General features: G+C 42.1%; 1 protein-coding gene across 2 annotated transcripts in view; it reads left to right on the top strand.

The window, feature by feature from the left end:
• Positions 1-16,766, top strand: part of UBE4A (ubiquitination factor E4A) — a 61,190-nt gene that overhangs the window by 40,779 nt on the left and 3,645 nt on the right. The window contains exons 15-19 of one of the 2 annotated variants that reach the window (XR_009454341.1): positions 74-187; positions 1,870-2,044; positions 10,824-10,966; positions 13,794-13,974; positions 14,386-14,525. Coding sequence is in view for 1 of the 2 variants with exons in the window: in XM_059707688.1 (XP_059563671.1) it covers positions 74-187; positions 1,870-2,044; positions 13,794-13,974; positions 14,386-14,533; positions 16,251-16,408 (776 nt within the window). In the remaining variant the exon portion in view is untranslated. Of the gene's footprint in view, positions 1-73; positions 188-1,869; positions 2,045-10,823; positions 10,967-13,793; positions 13,975-14,385; positions 14,534-16,250; positions 16,409-16,766 lie in introns of those variants that run through there. The other variant, XM_059707688.1, reaches the window with a different exon arrangement.

Below are 16,766 nucleotides of genomic sequence, written 5' to 3'. Positions count from 1 at the left end.
GTTTTTGTTTCAGATAAACCCCATAAGTTGCGGTTCAGTACTAAAATGGTTTTCTCTTGGGCTGGACTTACAGGATTTGGCTGACTATGCCTCTAAGAATTTAGAAGCCATGAATCCCCCACTTTTTCTCCGCTTTCTTAACCTGCTAATGAATGATGCCATATTCCTTTTGGATGAAGCCATACAGGTAAAAAACCCAAACAGATTAACTGCTCCTACACCTTTAAATCATGGCCAGTACATACTTTTAAACTTTTCATCACAATAGAGCAATCTTCATGCTTTTAGTACCAGTTTTAGACACTAGAAATCTGCAAGTAGCAGTGTACTACCAGCCTTCCCCTTACAGAGCTCGAAAAGTGTGGTTCCATTAAAGACCCAAAGCAAGGCTCATTAAAGCCTCGAGCTGGGATGATGCCTTGGCAGAGGGTGGAAAAGAACATATGATGAGGCCAAACTGAGGCAGACTGCCAGAACTAACTAGCTAGCCCCACAGAAGCCAGAACCTCGCATTCGGTCAGTGACTTTCTCTTCAGCCTTTTCCATCCCAACACATTGGTAACAGTGGCTCACTGAGGCAACACTTCTTATCCCTCTCCTGAAAGCTGTGATTTTACACCATTGCTTGGGAAAAACTAGCTTGGGTTGTTTTTTCATGTAAAGACTTGCCAATACTCTCCATCTCTCCACAACCCCCCAAATCTTTAGCTGTATAGAAACATGGGTTTCACAACATGGACAGCTGGTGCCTCTCAGCCCCTTTGGGGTTTTGTATCCTGGACCATCCCTATGGAGCTGCCTGATGCTCATGTAAAAACTTCCCGTGTCTGCAAAGGGACAAGCAGTGACCAGCTGGAGAGGAGGCAGGAAAATCATGAGGGTAGCCTGTTGGAGAGCCATGAGCTCCTCCTATTGATTAGCAGTCTCCCAGCAACTTGTGAGAAATTTTTCCTGCTTTTTGCATCTATATATATAAAGGCCTAAGCGACCGCCTGACTGTTCGGCCGGTAGCTATGACATGCACTGACTACCAGGGGGCAGACACTCAACTTACAGGCATGGAAACATGGAACAGACTGATGAATCGAAGAGGGAAGCGGGGAGGAGGGAGGGTGGGAAGAGGTTAACCAAAGGTCTTATATGCATAGTAGAGGCCCAGTGCACCAATTTGTGCACCGGTGGGGTCCCTCAGCCTAGCCTGCGGGGATCAGGCCAAACTGGCAGTCTGACATCCCCGAGGGGTCCTGGATTGTGAAAGGGTGCAGGCCAGGCCGAAGGACCCCTCTGATGCACAAATCCATGCACCAGGCCTCTAGTAATCCTCTAAGATTTTAGATAGATTTTCTTAACAGCCCCTTCTAAGTAAGAGCTGTGTGATACAAACAATGACCCAAATGGCATTTTCATGGGACTGTAATTTTAACATGTTTGCTGTAACAGCAAAGGGGGGGTTAAATATGGTTCTCCTTCCTGGCGTCTTGGGTGTTTGATAAAGCTTTGGTTTTTAATACAGCTTTGGGGGATTTCATTTTGTTTTTTCCATCATTCAGGAAGGGTTCATCCTCTTTTCGTCCTATTTGTTTTTGCTTGGGTTTCACACATTACACCACTTAGTCTCTATAATATTTCTAGAGGAATTACCAATAAGTCTACCTAGGCTGAAACAAAACTGTACAGAGCCACAGTTTTTCTTTTTCCCCAGAATTTCTCTGTTAGCTTCAGCCCTCTGCTGAGAAATAAAGCCTCATGTCTCTGTGGCCGTCCCTGGTTTTCCCAGCATAGTGGCCTAGATTGTAAATGGGACCTCAAGTCTGATCCTCCCTTCAACTGAACAACTTCGATGATACATTCTGCCTCTGGTTCCCATAGTATCTGAGCAAGATAAAGATCCAGCAGATTGAGAAGGACCGAGGTGAATGGGACAGTCTGACTCCAGAAGCCCGCCGAGAGAAGGAAGCTGGCCTGCAGATGTTTGGACAGCTGGCACGTTTCCATAACATCATGTCCAACGAAACAATTGGTACCCTTGCCTTTCTCACATCAGGTAAGTACACAGAGCACCGCTTTCCCCAAAATGCAGTGGTCAAGACCTGCTTCATTTGAGGTCCCAGCCCAGCTGAAACTAAGTATTCAGACTCTGGTGGCATTATCCTCCACAATGTGGGAGAGAAATGAATCACTCGGGGCTTCAGGAAACATGATGAAGCCTTGTTGGCAGGGAGTGAGGAACGGCCACCGCACACTGCTGCCAGAAAGCACAAACGGGTATCATTTTCTTACGGACAAGTTAGCAGTATGAATATATCGGGTCGAGAGGAGGAAAATTAACCTGAAAAATGGTCTGGAACTCTGATTAAATGTAGATCAAACAAAGACATTATCTCCACCCCCTCTTCAGCTACACTGTCCAGTGCAGTAGCCTCTTGCCACATATGGCTATCAAACATTTAAAATGTGGCCAGTGTGAATTGAGATGTGCTATAAGGAAATACATACTGCAAAACTTAGTATTAAAAAAGAAATATTAATAATTTTTATATTGATTTCACGCAAAATGACAACCAAGAATCACCAGACATTTGAGGAAATCTAGCATGAAACAGATAATATGTGAAAACTTTTTTTCCTTTCAGTTTATTGATTTTTAGAGAGAGGAAGGGAGAGGGAGAAAGGGAGAGAAAGTAAGTGCACCTGGCCAGTGTGGCTCAGCAGTTGAGCGTTGACTCAGGAACCAAGAGGTCACTGGTTTGATTCACAGTCATGGCACATGCCTGGGTTGCTGGCTCAGACTGCAGTAGAGGGTGTGCAGGAGGCAGCCAATTGATGATGTTTATTTCTCATCAATGTTTCTATCTCTCATCAATGTTTCTATCTCTCATCAATGTTTCTATCTCTCTTTCCTTCTCCCTTCCTCTCGCTCTAATAAAAAACATATTTTTTTAAAAAATCAACATGAGGGCCAAATGTCAGTCGGCTGCCTCCTGCTTATGTCCCACTGGGGATTGAGCCCACAACTCAGGCATGTGCCCTTAACCAGGAATTAAACTGGCAACCTTAAGGTACACAGGACAACGCCCAACCAACTAAGCCACACCAGCCAGGGTAATACATGAACACTTTCACAAAAATTTTCATAATCTCAGAGGGATAAGAGAAGATACAGCATATCAGTAGAAGGGTCAAAGATAAATTCAAGGAACTCTTGAGAGCAGCACAGAAAGGACTCCCATAAGCACATTAGAATTAAAATTATACAGCCTGGCCTGCGTGACACTATGATGGAGTGGTCAACCTATGAACCAGGAGGTCATGGTTCCATTCCCGGTCAGGGCACATGCCAAGGTTGCAGGCTCAATCCTCAGTGTGGGGCCTGCAGGAGGCAGCCAATCAATGATTCACTCTCATCATGATGTTTCTGTCTCTCCTCTCCTTTCTGAAAGCAATAAAAAAAAATGTGGGGTTTTTTTTGGAGGGGGGGGGCACTGCATTTAAAAACAAAAAACTAAACTACAGAGTAACCATTGAGAACCTCCTAAAATCTAGCTGAATGAAAGTCATATAACTAAAGATTTAAAGAAGCCACATGGGGTGGAGATGCTGAATGGGTTAGTTCCACATCAACGTGTAACAGATAAAATATGAGAGGAAGCCCTGGCCATTGTCGCTTAGTTGGTTGGGCATTGTCCCATGCACTAAAAGGTTGCCAGTTCAATTCCCAGCCAGAGCACATGCCTGGGTTTTAAGCTCGATCTCCAGAGCGGGGATTAGGGAGGACATGCCGGAGGCAGCAATTTTTTGCTTTCACATTGATGTTTCTCTTTCTGTCTACCTCTCCCCCTCTCTCTCTAAAAATCAGTTATTTTAAATCTTGATAAAAAAATCAGGAAGGATATCTCTGCTGCAGAGAATCTTCTCTGAGGAGCGAGGGAGCCCAGCCCCACACGAGGCCCCTCCATCCCAGGGTTCCAGAGCCAGGATGAGATGTCCCCATAACTTCTGCCTGAAAAACCAGTGGGGATTGAGGCTGATAGAGATTAAGACTGCTGGAGTCCCAGGCAGTTCCTCTTAAAGGAGCCACACATGCATTTACTCAGACTCCCTCTTAGTTCCAGCTATGGGGCAGCACCTTGAAAGGCACTAGGGACATCCTGGAAGGAACTAAATTGTCTGGCATCAGGGTGAGAGCTGGAGGGGCAGCTTTCTCCCAGAGGCCATAGTTCCTTTGCTGAGCCCTCCCCCTACACAGGGCCAACAGGTAGTGGCCATATTGAGTCTCCATCAACTGGCTGTTATTGTTCAACACACCTGGGGATTCCCTGAGATCCCACCCCACCAACTTGCCAATCAACCCAGGCTGATTCCAGTGGCTTTTCCATATAAATGGCCTTCAGATTTACCTAAAGTCTCTCAAACAAGCAGCAGCTGGCCCTGGTTCGCAACTTGGCCTTTCCTGGGCACCTCCAGGCCAGCACAGGTAGCAACTATCTGCGCATCACTTTGTAGCTCATGCTAGGTGGCCCCAGGCAGTACACAGGCAATGGCTGTCCATTGCCTGGACCTCCTGGTAGGCCCCAGAGCCTGTATACTTGGTGGACAGCTTCAGACCACATCAAAGCACCACCCAACCACCTCATAAGTGACACACAGAAGGGGCAGACTCAGCAGGTACCAGAGACTTGCTGAAGTAAGTCCTGCTTTGTAGGGTGGGCCCCTGCACAGTGGTGGCAGCCAGTCCTTGCTGCTGGTCAGCTTGGGGGTAAACTCCTCCCATTAACATCCCAACAGCAATTAAGGCTCACCTACAACAGGAGGGTGTACACAGCCCACATGGTGGCACACATGGAGCACCCAGCTCAGGTGAATAGGGAGGCTGTGCCACTGGACCCTAAGGACATCTACTACATAAGGTCACTCTACCAAGCCTGAGAGACGGAGCAGCTCTACCTAATACATATAAACAAACAGGGAGACAAGGAGACATGTCCCAAGTGAAAGAACAGAACAAAACTCCAGAAAAAGAAGTAAAAAAAAAAATGGAGACAAGCAATCTACTAGATGCAGAGTTCAAAACACAGTTAAAAGGATGTTCAACGAAATTAGAGGAAGAGTAGATGAACTTAGTGAGGACTGCAACAGCATAAAAAAGGACATGGGAGCCATAAACTAGTCAGAAATGAAGGATATACTAACTGAAATGAAGAATCATTTACAGGAAATCAACAGTAGAGTAGATGAAGCTGAGAATCAAAACAGTATTTTGGAAAATAAGGAAGCAAAAGCCCTAACTGGTTTGGCTCAGTGGATAGAGCGTAGGCCTGCGGACTCAAGGGTCCCAGGTTCAATTCCAGTCAAGGGCATGTACCTTGGTTGCAGGCACATCCCCAGTGTGGGGTGTGCAGGAGGCAGCTGATCGATGTTTCTAACTCTCTATCCCTCTCCCTTCCTCTCTGTAAAGAATCAATAAAATATATTTTTTTAAAAAATAAAAATAAGGAAGCAAAAAATCACCCAACCAGAACAGCAAAAAGAAAAAAATTCCAATAGTATAAGGAACTTTTGGGACAACTTCAAGTGTACCAACATTCACATCATAGGGGGTGCCAGAAGTAGGAGAGCGAGCAAGAAATTGAATACCTATTTTATTTTATTTTATTTTATTTTATTTTATTTTTAATATATTTTATTGAGTTTTTACAGAGAGGAAAGGAGAGAGACAGAGAGCCAGAAACATCGACGAGAGAGAAACATCGACCAGCTGCCTCCCGCACACTCCCCACTGGGGATGTGCCCGCAACCAAGGCACACGCCCCTGACCGGAATCGAACCTGGGACCCCTCAGTCCGCAGGCCGACGCTCTATCCACTGAGCCAAACCGGCTTCGGCATGAATACCTATTTTAAAAAATAATGACAGAGCCTGGCTGTCGTGACCCTGGTTGATTGTCAACCTATAAAGCGGAGGTCACAGTTCGATTCCCAGTCAGGGCACATGCCTGGGTTGCAGGATCAATCCCCGGTGTGGAGCATGCGGGAGGTAGCCAATCAATGATTCTCTCTAATTGATGTTTCTATCGCTCCCTCTTCCTTCCTCTCTGAAATCATTAAAAAATGTATTTAAAAAATAATAAAAATGACAGAGTTTGGCCGGCATGACTTAGTGGTTGAGCGATGGTTCGATATCCTGTCAGGGCACATGCCCAAGTTGTGAGCTCGATCCACAGTAAGATGCCTGCAGGAGGCAGCTGATTGATGATTCTCTCTCATCAATGTTTTTATCTCTTCTCCCTTCCTCTCTGAAATCAATAAAATATTTTTTAAAAAACAAAACAAACATAAAACTATCATTTAATATCAAAGGACATATAAAGAGCTTCCCAGACAAGGAAAAGCTAAAGGAGTTCATCACCACCAAACATATATTACATGAAATGTTAAAGCAGGGGTCCTCAAACTACGGCCCACAGGCCACATGCAAATACAAATATTGTATTTGTTCCCGTTTTGTTTTTTTACTTCAAAATAAGATATGTGCAGTGTGCAAAGGAATTTGTTCATAGTTTTTTTTTTAAACTATAGTCCGGCCCTCCAACAGTCTGAGGGACAGTGAACTGGCCCCCTGTTTAAAAAGTTTGAGGACCCCTGTGTTAAAGGATTTTCTTTTTTTTTTTTAAATATATGTTTTTATTGGTTTTAGAGAGGAAGAGAGAAGGGAGGGAAAGAGAAACATCAATGTTGAGAGAGAATCTGACCCTATGCCTCTTGCACACCGCCTACTGGGGATTGAGCCCACATCCCAGGCATGTGCCCTGACTGGGAATCAAACCATGATTTCCTGGTTCATAGGTCATTGCTCAACCACTGAACCACACTGGCCGGGCAAGGGTCTTCTTTAAGAAGGAAAAAAAGATCTCAGACATCTCTTGCAGCAATCTGTTCACCGACACATCTCAGGGCAGTGGTCAGCAAACTCATTAGTCAACAGAGCCAAATATCAACAGTACAACGATTGAAATTTCTTTTGAGAGCCAAATTTTTTAAATTTAAACTATATAGGTAGGTACATTGTTATTAACTTAATTAGGGTATTCCTAAGCTTAGGAAGAACACTCAAGGGGCCAAAGAGCCGCATGTGGCTTGCCAGCCGCAGTTTGCCCACCACGGTCTTAGGGCAAAGGAAACTAAGAAGGAAATAAACAAATGGGACTACATCAAAATAAAAAGCTTCTGTACAGCAAAAGAAACCATCAACAAAATGAAAGGGGAGCCCACTGTATGGGAGAACATATTTGCCAATGTTACAGCTGATAAGGGGTTAATTTCCAAACTATGTGAAGAACTCATACAACTTAACAAAAGAAAGACAAACAATCCAATTAAATAATGGGCAAAGGACCTAAATAGAAATTTCTGAAAAGTGGACATACAGAAGGCCAAGAGACATGAAAAAAATGCTCAAAGTCACTAATCACCTGAGAGATGCAGATTAAAAAGACAATGAGGTATCACCTGACACCTGTCAGAATGGCTACCATCAATAAATCAATAAATGACAAGTGCTGGAGAGGATGTGGAGAAAAAGGAATCCTAGTCCACTGCTGGTGGAAATGCAAACTGGTATAGCCACTGTTGAGAACAGTAAGGAGTTTCCTCCAAAAATTAGAAATAAAAATAAAAAATATATATATATAAAAAAATTTTAAAAAATTAGAAATAGAACTCTCTTTTGACCCAGTGATCCCACTTCTAAGACTATACCCTAAGAAACGCGAAACGCCAATCAGAAAGGATATATGCACCCCTATGTTCATAGCAGCACAACTTACAAAGCTGAGATCTGGAAACAAGTGCCCATCAATAGATGAGTGGATAAAAAGGCTTTGGTACATTTACTCAGTGTAATACTAAGTGGTGGTTAAAAAGAAGGAACTTTTACCATTTGCAACAGCATGGATGGACCTGGAGAGTATTATGCTGAGTGAAATAAGCCAGTCAGAGAAAGACAAGTATCACATGATCTCACTCATATGTGGAATCTAATGAACAAAATAAACAGATGAACAAAATAGATCCAGAGACAGAGAAGCATGAAACAGACTGATGCATTTCAGAGGGGATGCGGGTTGGGTGGGGAGAGATTAACCAGGGAATTTATATGCAAATAGCATAGCCCATGGACACAGATAAAAGTGTGGTGAAGGCCTGGGAGTAGTGGCTGTGGGGTGGAGGGGGTCAATGGGGAAATAAATGGGGGGTGGGGGGGGCATCTATAATACTTTAAACAATATAGATAAGTTTCTTTAAAAAGAAGGAAAAATGAAAAGACAAAAGATAAAAAATATGAATAATGTGAATAAATATATATCTGCCAGCAATTAAATCTAAAAAACAAAATAAATAAACAGAACAGAAATAGACTCATAGATACAGAGAAAATATTGATGGTTGCCTAATGGAAGGGGTGCAGGCTCAAGTGAAAAAGGTGAAAAAGATGGAGAAGTACAAATTGATAGTAACAAAATAGTCATGGGATATAAAGTACATACAGCACAGGGAACATAGTCAATCCTGTCTAATAAGGAGGGAATATGCTAATTGACCTTCACACCATCGCAGAGATGGTGGCACCCACAGCCAATAAGGAGGGAATATGCTAATTGCCCCACCCTCAAAGATGGCGGCACCCACAGCCACAAGATGGCAGCGCCCAGTACCCTCAGCCCTGCCAGGGTGGCAGGCGCACGGGAGGGCGGGCCCGGCTGCTCCGCCTGCCTGCCTCCAGAGTCCCCCAGTCTCCTCAGCCACCCAGGGCCGGCCTGAGGCTCAGGTAACCAGGGCCACCTGAGGCTTGTGCTGCCAGCAGTGGCAGCAGCAGGGGTGTAATGGGGCGTCGCCTTCCCCTGATCACCAGGTCGCCTCCCGCCCTGGGGGCTCCTGGACTGTGAGAGGGGGCAGACCAGGCTGAGGGACCCCCCCCCGCCGTCCAGTGCAAGAATTTTCATGCACCAGGCCTCTAGTCTATATATAAAAGCCTACGTGACCATTACGACCGGACAACCAGATCACCGGCCAGTAGCTATGATGCACACTGACCACCAGGGGGCAGACGCCCAATGCAGGTGCTGCCCCCTGATGGTCATTGCACTCCCACAGCCAACCTCCCGTGGTCAACCATCATCCCGTAGTCCCTCCCCCCTGGCCAGCTGACCCAATCAGGACTAGGTGAGACAGCCCCAATCGGCCCCGATCGCCAGGCAGGCCGAGGGACCCCACCTGTGCATGAATTCGTGCACCAGTCCTCTAGTATCCTTATAACTGCATGGTGTCAGAGGGGTACTAGATTTATCAGGATGACCACTTAGTATGTTATGAAATGTCTATTAGTAATCACTGGGTGTATACCTGAAACTAATATAATATTGTATATCAACTGTAATTGAAAAATAAAAAATTTAATATGAATTCAAAAAAAGGAAGCAGAACAGGAAGAGATGGAAATAAGAAAAGGGTAAGAAAATAAAGGATCTATCTAAAAAGTCTCAAACAAGAAAACTGTTAGGGAGGGGATTATCAAAGAAATAATATCCAAAAATATCCCCAAGAGTAAAAGCCTCTAAATCAAGCATGTCAGACTCACGGCCCGCAGGCCACATGCGGCCAACAATGAATATTTGTGCGGCCCAGCTAATACAACGGTGTGTGAGAAACGTTTTCATAAGAATTTTTACAATTATTTTATACAATTATCAATAACAAACTACAACATTCACTAACGACTGATTACTGTAATCATGTTGCATTCATTTCCCTTAGGTACAGGCGCACCATTTCTCTCCACTAACACTAGCAGCAAATATTTTAGCAGCCAATTGCTACATCATTAGTCTTGTACTGACTTGTTTGGTGTGCACAACAGGAAATATTTTACTTTTGGAGAATAAGAAAAATAGGTTTATTTGTGTTACGCTTATTAATTTGTGTAGTTATTCAGTGTCTGGTAATTAATTTTCAAGTAAAAATATTAATTTTTATTAAAATGTTCTATTTTATGTTAACGATTACTCATTTATTTCAGCCCTTTGTATTCAGCATGTCTATCAAAATCAAGTGGTAGTAAAAATAAATGAAAAATTGCTGACGAACATCAAAATTTCCAAGAAAAGTGAGAATTGGAGTATTTTTGCTGTGAAGTAAAGACTAAAATAATCTGCTTGATATGTAATAATGCTATTAGTGTACCAAAGTTATACAACATTCATTGTCACTATGAACAACATAAATAAAAATATGATAATTATGAGGGATTAATGAGGCAAGAAAAGTTGAAAGAGCTCAAGTTGGGACTGAAAAAACAGCAGTTCATGTTTACTAAAGTATCGCAAGAAAGTGAAGCAGTGGTGCATGCAAGCTATGTCTTGTTGGAGTTGATAGCTAAACACTCAAAGCCTTTTACTGAAGGTGGTTCATCAAGGAATGTCTAAAGCTGAAGAAATTGTTAGTCCTGGAAATGTGAAGTCTTTTCAAACAATCTCTTCGTCTCTAAATACAGTTGCGGAAAGAGTTACTGATTTGGCCGACAATTTAAGTATTCAGATCAAAGCAAAATGATCTAGTTTCTAAGCTGTTTCCATTGCCTGTGATGAGAGTATGGACATTGGAGGCAATTAGCTGTGTTTCTTTGTGCTTGCAACACGGATTTCAACATTTTTGAGGAATTATTGGAACTAGTACTAATGCGTAACACTAGTACAGGACAAAATATATTTAATTTTGTTTTTAAACTTCTGCAAAAATACAGTCTACCTCTCTCAAAATTAACTTCTGTAGCTACAGATGGAGTTCCTTCAATGACTCCATCCAAAAAAACAATGGTTTCATGGCATTACTGCAAAAAACAAAAAGTGATATTTATGACAGATCCAAGATTCATCATACACATTGCATTATATCAAGAAGTATTATGCATGAAGGTAATAAACATGGAAAATGTGTTGACATCTATCAAAAAAAAATTATCAATTATGAAAGATCTCAAAGCTTTAATCAGCAACAGTTCTCTGCTTCCTTAAGTGAATTAGTAAATATTCCGGCTTGTGCTACTATATCGAGGTACGTTGGCTATCCTGCTCCAAGGTTCTAAACAATTCTGGGACTTGAAAGAAGAAATATGTCAGTTCTTAATAACTAAAAATCAAGACATAAACCTTTTTTTTTGACACAATATGGTTGCAGGATTTATCCTTCGTGGTTGATATAACAAAACACTTATATGACTTAAAACTGTAAGGAAAAGATCAGATTGTTACAAACGTGTGTGACCAAGTCAAAGCATTCACATGTAAGCTAGTTCTTTGGGAAAAGCAGTTGAAAAATGAAGATTTAATCTACTTTCCGACATGCAACATGAACAAATCAAGTATAAGTGAAACTGCATCATATCAAAAAATTTTAAGCCTTAGAACTGAATTTGAAACAAGGTTTGCAGATTTTAAATTTTTGGAAGACAAGTTTTCTTTAATTTTTTCAATAAATATAGAATCAATACCTAATCAAATGCAAATGCAGGTAATTGAGATTCAGTGCAATTCAGATTTAAAGGCAAAATTCAGTGAAATTGGCATGCCTAAATTTTACAAATATTTACCTGCCAGCTTTGAAAATGCACATGAAATTATTTCCACGTTTGGAAGTACTTATTGGTGTAAGTAGTTATTACAATTATGAGAGGAAATAAGACTCCTGTCAGATCCAGAATTACTGACATTCACCTTGGGGCAGTTTTGAACGTAATCACTGAGAACAAGATTTCCCCAGAAGTAAGAATGATAATAGCAGAGAAGAGATGCCAAGTGTCAGGAAGAAAACATTAATTTTATCATTGCTCTTGTTCTTTTTTTTATATACTATACTTTTCAAAATAAACCTACGTTTCTATGAAAATTGAAGCTTTTGTTTTTTTGCGGTCCACATAAACTTAAACCTTGTTTATTTGACCCGTGTTAGCCTTTGAGTTTGACATGCTTGCTCTAAATTGAAATGAGCCATCAGGTGGCTAGCACAGAGAATTTTTTAAAACCCCATACTAAGATTTATCATTGTGACATTTCAGAAAATCAGGGTAAAAAAATGATCCTACAGGGTCCCAGAGAGAAAGTCAGGTCATATACAATTGTTTAAGTACCAAAATGTCTTTGAAATTCACAACAGTAACATCTGAAGCTAGAACACATTCCTGATGGGAAATATTTTTTTCAGCCTAGAATCCTATACCCAGCCAAACTATCAATTCTATTAGAGGGTAAAGTATAAGGGCATTTTCAGACATGAAGGCATCAAATTTACTTTCAGTGTGCCCTTTCTTAAAAAGCTACAATAATATATACTCATCCAGTTGGTGTGGCTCAGCGGTTGAGCATCGACCCAGGAACCAAGAGGTCACAGTTTGATTCCCAGTCAGGGCAGATGCCCAGGTTACAGGCTTAATCCCCAGTAGGAGGCTCTCTCTTTCTCTGTAAAAATCAATAAAAACATTTTTAAAAAAAGATACACTCTATCAAAATGAGAGAATAAACCCAGAAGGAGCTAGATGGAATCCTATAGGAGACACAAAGGAAGTTCCCAGGATGATGGTAGAAGGAGCTCGTATAACCACCACACAACAGACCTACAGAGCAAGGAGTCCAGATTGGAGTAACAGATGGAAACTTCCAGAAAGACCATTTCCCAAAATGCAGAACTGCTAGAAATTATCCTATTGGGAGATTTACATTTCTGATAAAGAGTTGTTTTGTTTTTTCTTTATTGATTAAGATATTACATATGTGTCCTTATTCCCTCATTGCCGCCCCACCCCATGCCGTTCATGCCCACACCCCCTGGTGTCTGGTCCATTGGTTATGCTTATAGGCATGCATACAAGTCCTTTGGTTAATCTCTCCCCTCTGGTGAAGAGTTTTAGAAAGACTTAATGATAGGTTCGCTGAAAACAAACAAACAAAAACCCCAGAGTTATACTAAAATGTAGTTCACACTTGTACAATGCAGGGGTTAGTGACACTGACCCCCCACCCCGGCACAGTGGAAAACCCACGTGTAACTTCTGACTCCCCAGAAGTTAACTATTAATGGCCTACTATTAACTGCAAGCCGTACTGACAATATATAGTCAATTAACACATATGTATGTCTTATGTATTATATACTATATTCTTAGAATAAAGTAAGATAGAGAAAAGAAATGTTACTAAGAAAATCCTAAGGAAGCCCAGCCAGTGTGGCTCAGTGGTTGAGTGTGAACCCATGAATGAGGAGGTCATGGTTTGATTCTGGATCAGAGCACATACCCGGGTTGCAGGCTCAATTCCCAGTGGAAAGTGTGCAGGAGGCACCTGATCAATGATTCTCTCTCATCATTGATGTTTCTATCCCTCTCCCTTCCTCTCTCTAAAATCAATAAAAATATTTTAAAAAATCATAAGGAAGAGAAAAATACATTTACAGTATTTATTGAAAAAAACAACTGCATATAAGTGGACCCATGCAGTTCAAGCCTATATTGTTCAAGGGTCAACTGTATAAACAAGATGTTAACAGTCTTTATTTCTGGATGGTAGTTTTTACATTTTGTTTGTTTGCTTTTGCTTGTCTATATTTTCTAATATTACTGCAATGAAAATGTATTAAAATTACTTATGTAATTTTAAAAAGTAGTAGTCTCCAGAGGTCTCCTAGCAAAACTCTAAGACATAAGTAAAAGATTGCTAATGGATTGAGTTTTCAGTCTGGCTTTCCTTCCAGAGATCAAATCACTCTTCGTGCACCCTTTCCTGGCTGAGCGCATCATCTCCATGCTGAACTACTTCCTGCAGCACCTGGTTGGCCCCAAGATGGGGGCCTTGAAAGTCAAGGACTTCAGTGAATTTGACTTCAAGCCCCAGCAGCTCGTATCAGATATCTGCACGATCTACTTAAATCTTGGGTACTTGAGATTTAAATTGGGCAAGCCAGAGGGGGATGCTAATGTTTTAATTGGGGGCTTTGATAATAGAATAATGTGGAAGTAGAAAAGAAATGGTTCATTTCAAGTTGGTTGATGAAAGGATCTTCTGTAGCTTTAAATGAGATTTTTGTGTTACCTGTGGGACAGACATTGTTCAGAATTTCCAACATTCTGCCTTGATCTGTGCAAAGATAAACTTTGCTGGTTGTGCTGTTGTTTGGAAAAGCAGTGTTCCTTTAAAGCCTCAGAACACTTGATGGACCTCCTTCCTAAAAAGTAGAAATGTTTATCCAAAGAGCGTTCATGGCATTTAAGTGATGGGGACCCTTGCTCCTCACCCCACTGGGACCTCCTCTGATGCTCCATTTCCGTCCCATGCTGGCCTTCCAGGAATGAGGAGAATTTCTGTGCCACCGTGCCCAAAGATGGACGTTCCTATTCCCCGACTCTTCTTGCACAGACCATCCGAGTTCTGAAGAAAATAAATAAGCCTGGAGATATGATTGTGGCTTTCACCAGCTTAGCAGAGAGAATCAAGGTGAGAAGGAGGAGGGTTTGTTTATTAACATGTTCTGTAAGAATCCCATGGTTGCCCGGCCGGTGTGGCTCTTTGCTGAACGTTGACCCGTGTGCCGAAAGGCCGCTGGTTTAATTCCCTGCCAGGACACACACCCACGTTGCAGGCTCGATCCCTGGTCAGGGTGTGTACGGGAGGCAGCAGGTAGAAGTTTCTCTCCCCCTTCCTCTTTCTCTCTAAAGATCAAGAAAAACTTTTTTTTTTAATTACATTATTGACTCAGCTGTACTGCTCTTTACCCTGTTCTGGAGGGTAGGCAGAAGCATTGCCTTGAGAAAATATAAACATGATTAGTCAATAACTAGAACTACTGAATTCTTAATACTGCTATTTTTTTATTACTGATTTGAGAGGGAGAGCAAGGTACAGAGAGAAACATTGATACTTGTTGCTCTTATCTATGCATTCATTGGTTGGTTTTTGTATGTGCGCTGACCAGGGATCAAACCTGCAACCTTGGCCTATGGGGACGACGCTCTAACCAAGGCAATACTACTATTCTTAATTTTTTTTTTTTAGTTTCAATTTATTGTGGGGTTTTTTTTAAATATGCTTTTTTGTTAATTTCTAGAGAGAGAGGAAGAAGGGAGAGAGAGATAGAAACATTGATGAGAGAGAAACATGGCTGCCTCCTGCACACCCCCTACTGGAGATCAAGCCCACAACCCAGGCATGTGCCCTGACCAGGAATCGAACCAGCAACTCTTTGGTACATGCTCAACCACTGAGCCACACTGGCCAGGCAATACTACTACTACTACTACTACTACTACTTTCTCTAGTGTGAGAGTGAGATTAGAAAAATTGATTTAAGAAGCTTCTACTAGAAAAGAAGAGTATACAGAGTTTTGTAGGCTGTTTTTATGGAAATGTTTGTGCAGTGTTACTAATAGATTTGAAAATCTGTATTGTTAATGCTAAAAAGCAGAACTTCTTAGAATAGAATTCAAGATGAGTTGTTTTAGTTATTTTTATTGGTTTTCTCTGTTCTCTATATTTGTGATTGGTAGTTGGCTTATGTGGGACAGCCATACATTTTAAAGATTAAAATACTGCGTTGTATTTAGCTAGTAACCCCTTTGGGGTACGGCAGAGCTTCGTTAGCAGTTATGAAAACAGAAAAATCATGGCACAGTGTCTGGTAGAAAACTTTCTTTATTGATGTCAGTCCTCCCTTCATCGAGTTACTTATTTCTTGAGTTGGGCTTCATCTTTGCCTCCAGTTTAGCCAGATGGGGCCCTGAGTCATGAAAGAATCAAAGGTTGAAGGCACTTTTAAATTCTTACACCTGATTGTGCCTAACCCCGGAAACTTCATGAGTGGCTGTGATTATGCAAATAATAACCCTCCAGCTCCTCCCATTTTAGATTCTGACATTTCCAACAGGACTGTTGCCAGAAAGATGTATGTGATGTGCTTCTTTTCCTGCTAACACTTTAACCCATTCCTAACTACTAACAGCTGAGCCAATGGAAGTTTCCGGATTGGGGCTGGATGCTAAATTTGACCCCATAATATCTATCTTGGCTTGTTTAGAAAGCCAAGGATTGTCACTGTCACTGTAGAGGGTCATTACCTTGAAAACACGCCTTCAGGTTCGCCACCCTTTAAGGTGCAGTCATTGGGCGTTTGAACCGTCACTGTGAACCCAGCTCAGTGCTGGCTGTTTGTGCTCAGTCCCTCGCAGACCTGCAGCAGCAGGAAGAGGAGACCTACGCGGACGCCTGCGATGAGTTCCTGGACCCCATCATGAGCACCCTGATGTCTGACCCTGTGGTGCTGCCGTCCTCCAGAGTCACCGTGGACAGGTCCACCATCGCCAGGCATCTGCTCAGGTACGCCCGCCCGGCAGGCAGGCTCGGGGCAGGCGGACCGCCGCTGCTGCGCCTTTTCTCCCCGCTTTCTGATCACCGTGTAGTGCGCCCCGTAGGTGCCAGCGATGGCTAACTGTTAATGTGATGGGGAGGCATTGGTGGAGGTGCATCACTTGATTGTTAAGGATTTAAACATTCAAAACAAGAAACCTTGTTGTGAAATACTGGTCTAACCTTATCTATTCCTTCCTTAAGGAAATAATTTGTTAACATGCTATAAAATATTTTAACCTGGAGTCTGAGTGGATTTAAATTGCTTTAATGTTATAAAAATATAAAAGGTAGGGCTGTCTTTTTATTATTCAGGCTTTAAACTGTA

This window comes from Myotis daubentonii, chromosome 9 (genome assembly GCF_963259705.1).
Source record: "Myotis daubentonii chromosome 9, mMyoDau2.1, whole genome shotgun sequence".
NCBI classification, from domain to species: domain Eukaryota; kingdom Metazoa; phylum Chordata; class Mammalia; order Chiroptera; family Vespertilionidae; genus Myotis; species Myotis daubentonii.
This window is presented reverse-complemented; position numbering and strand designations above follow the sequence as displayed.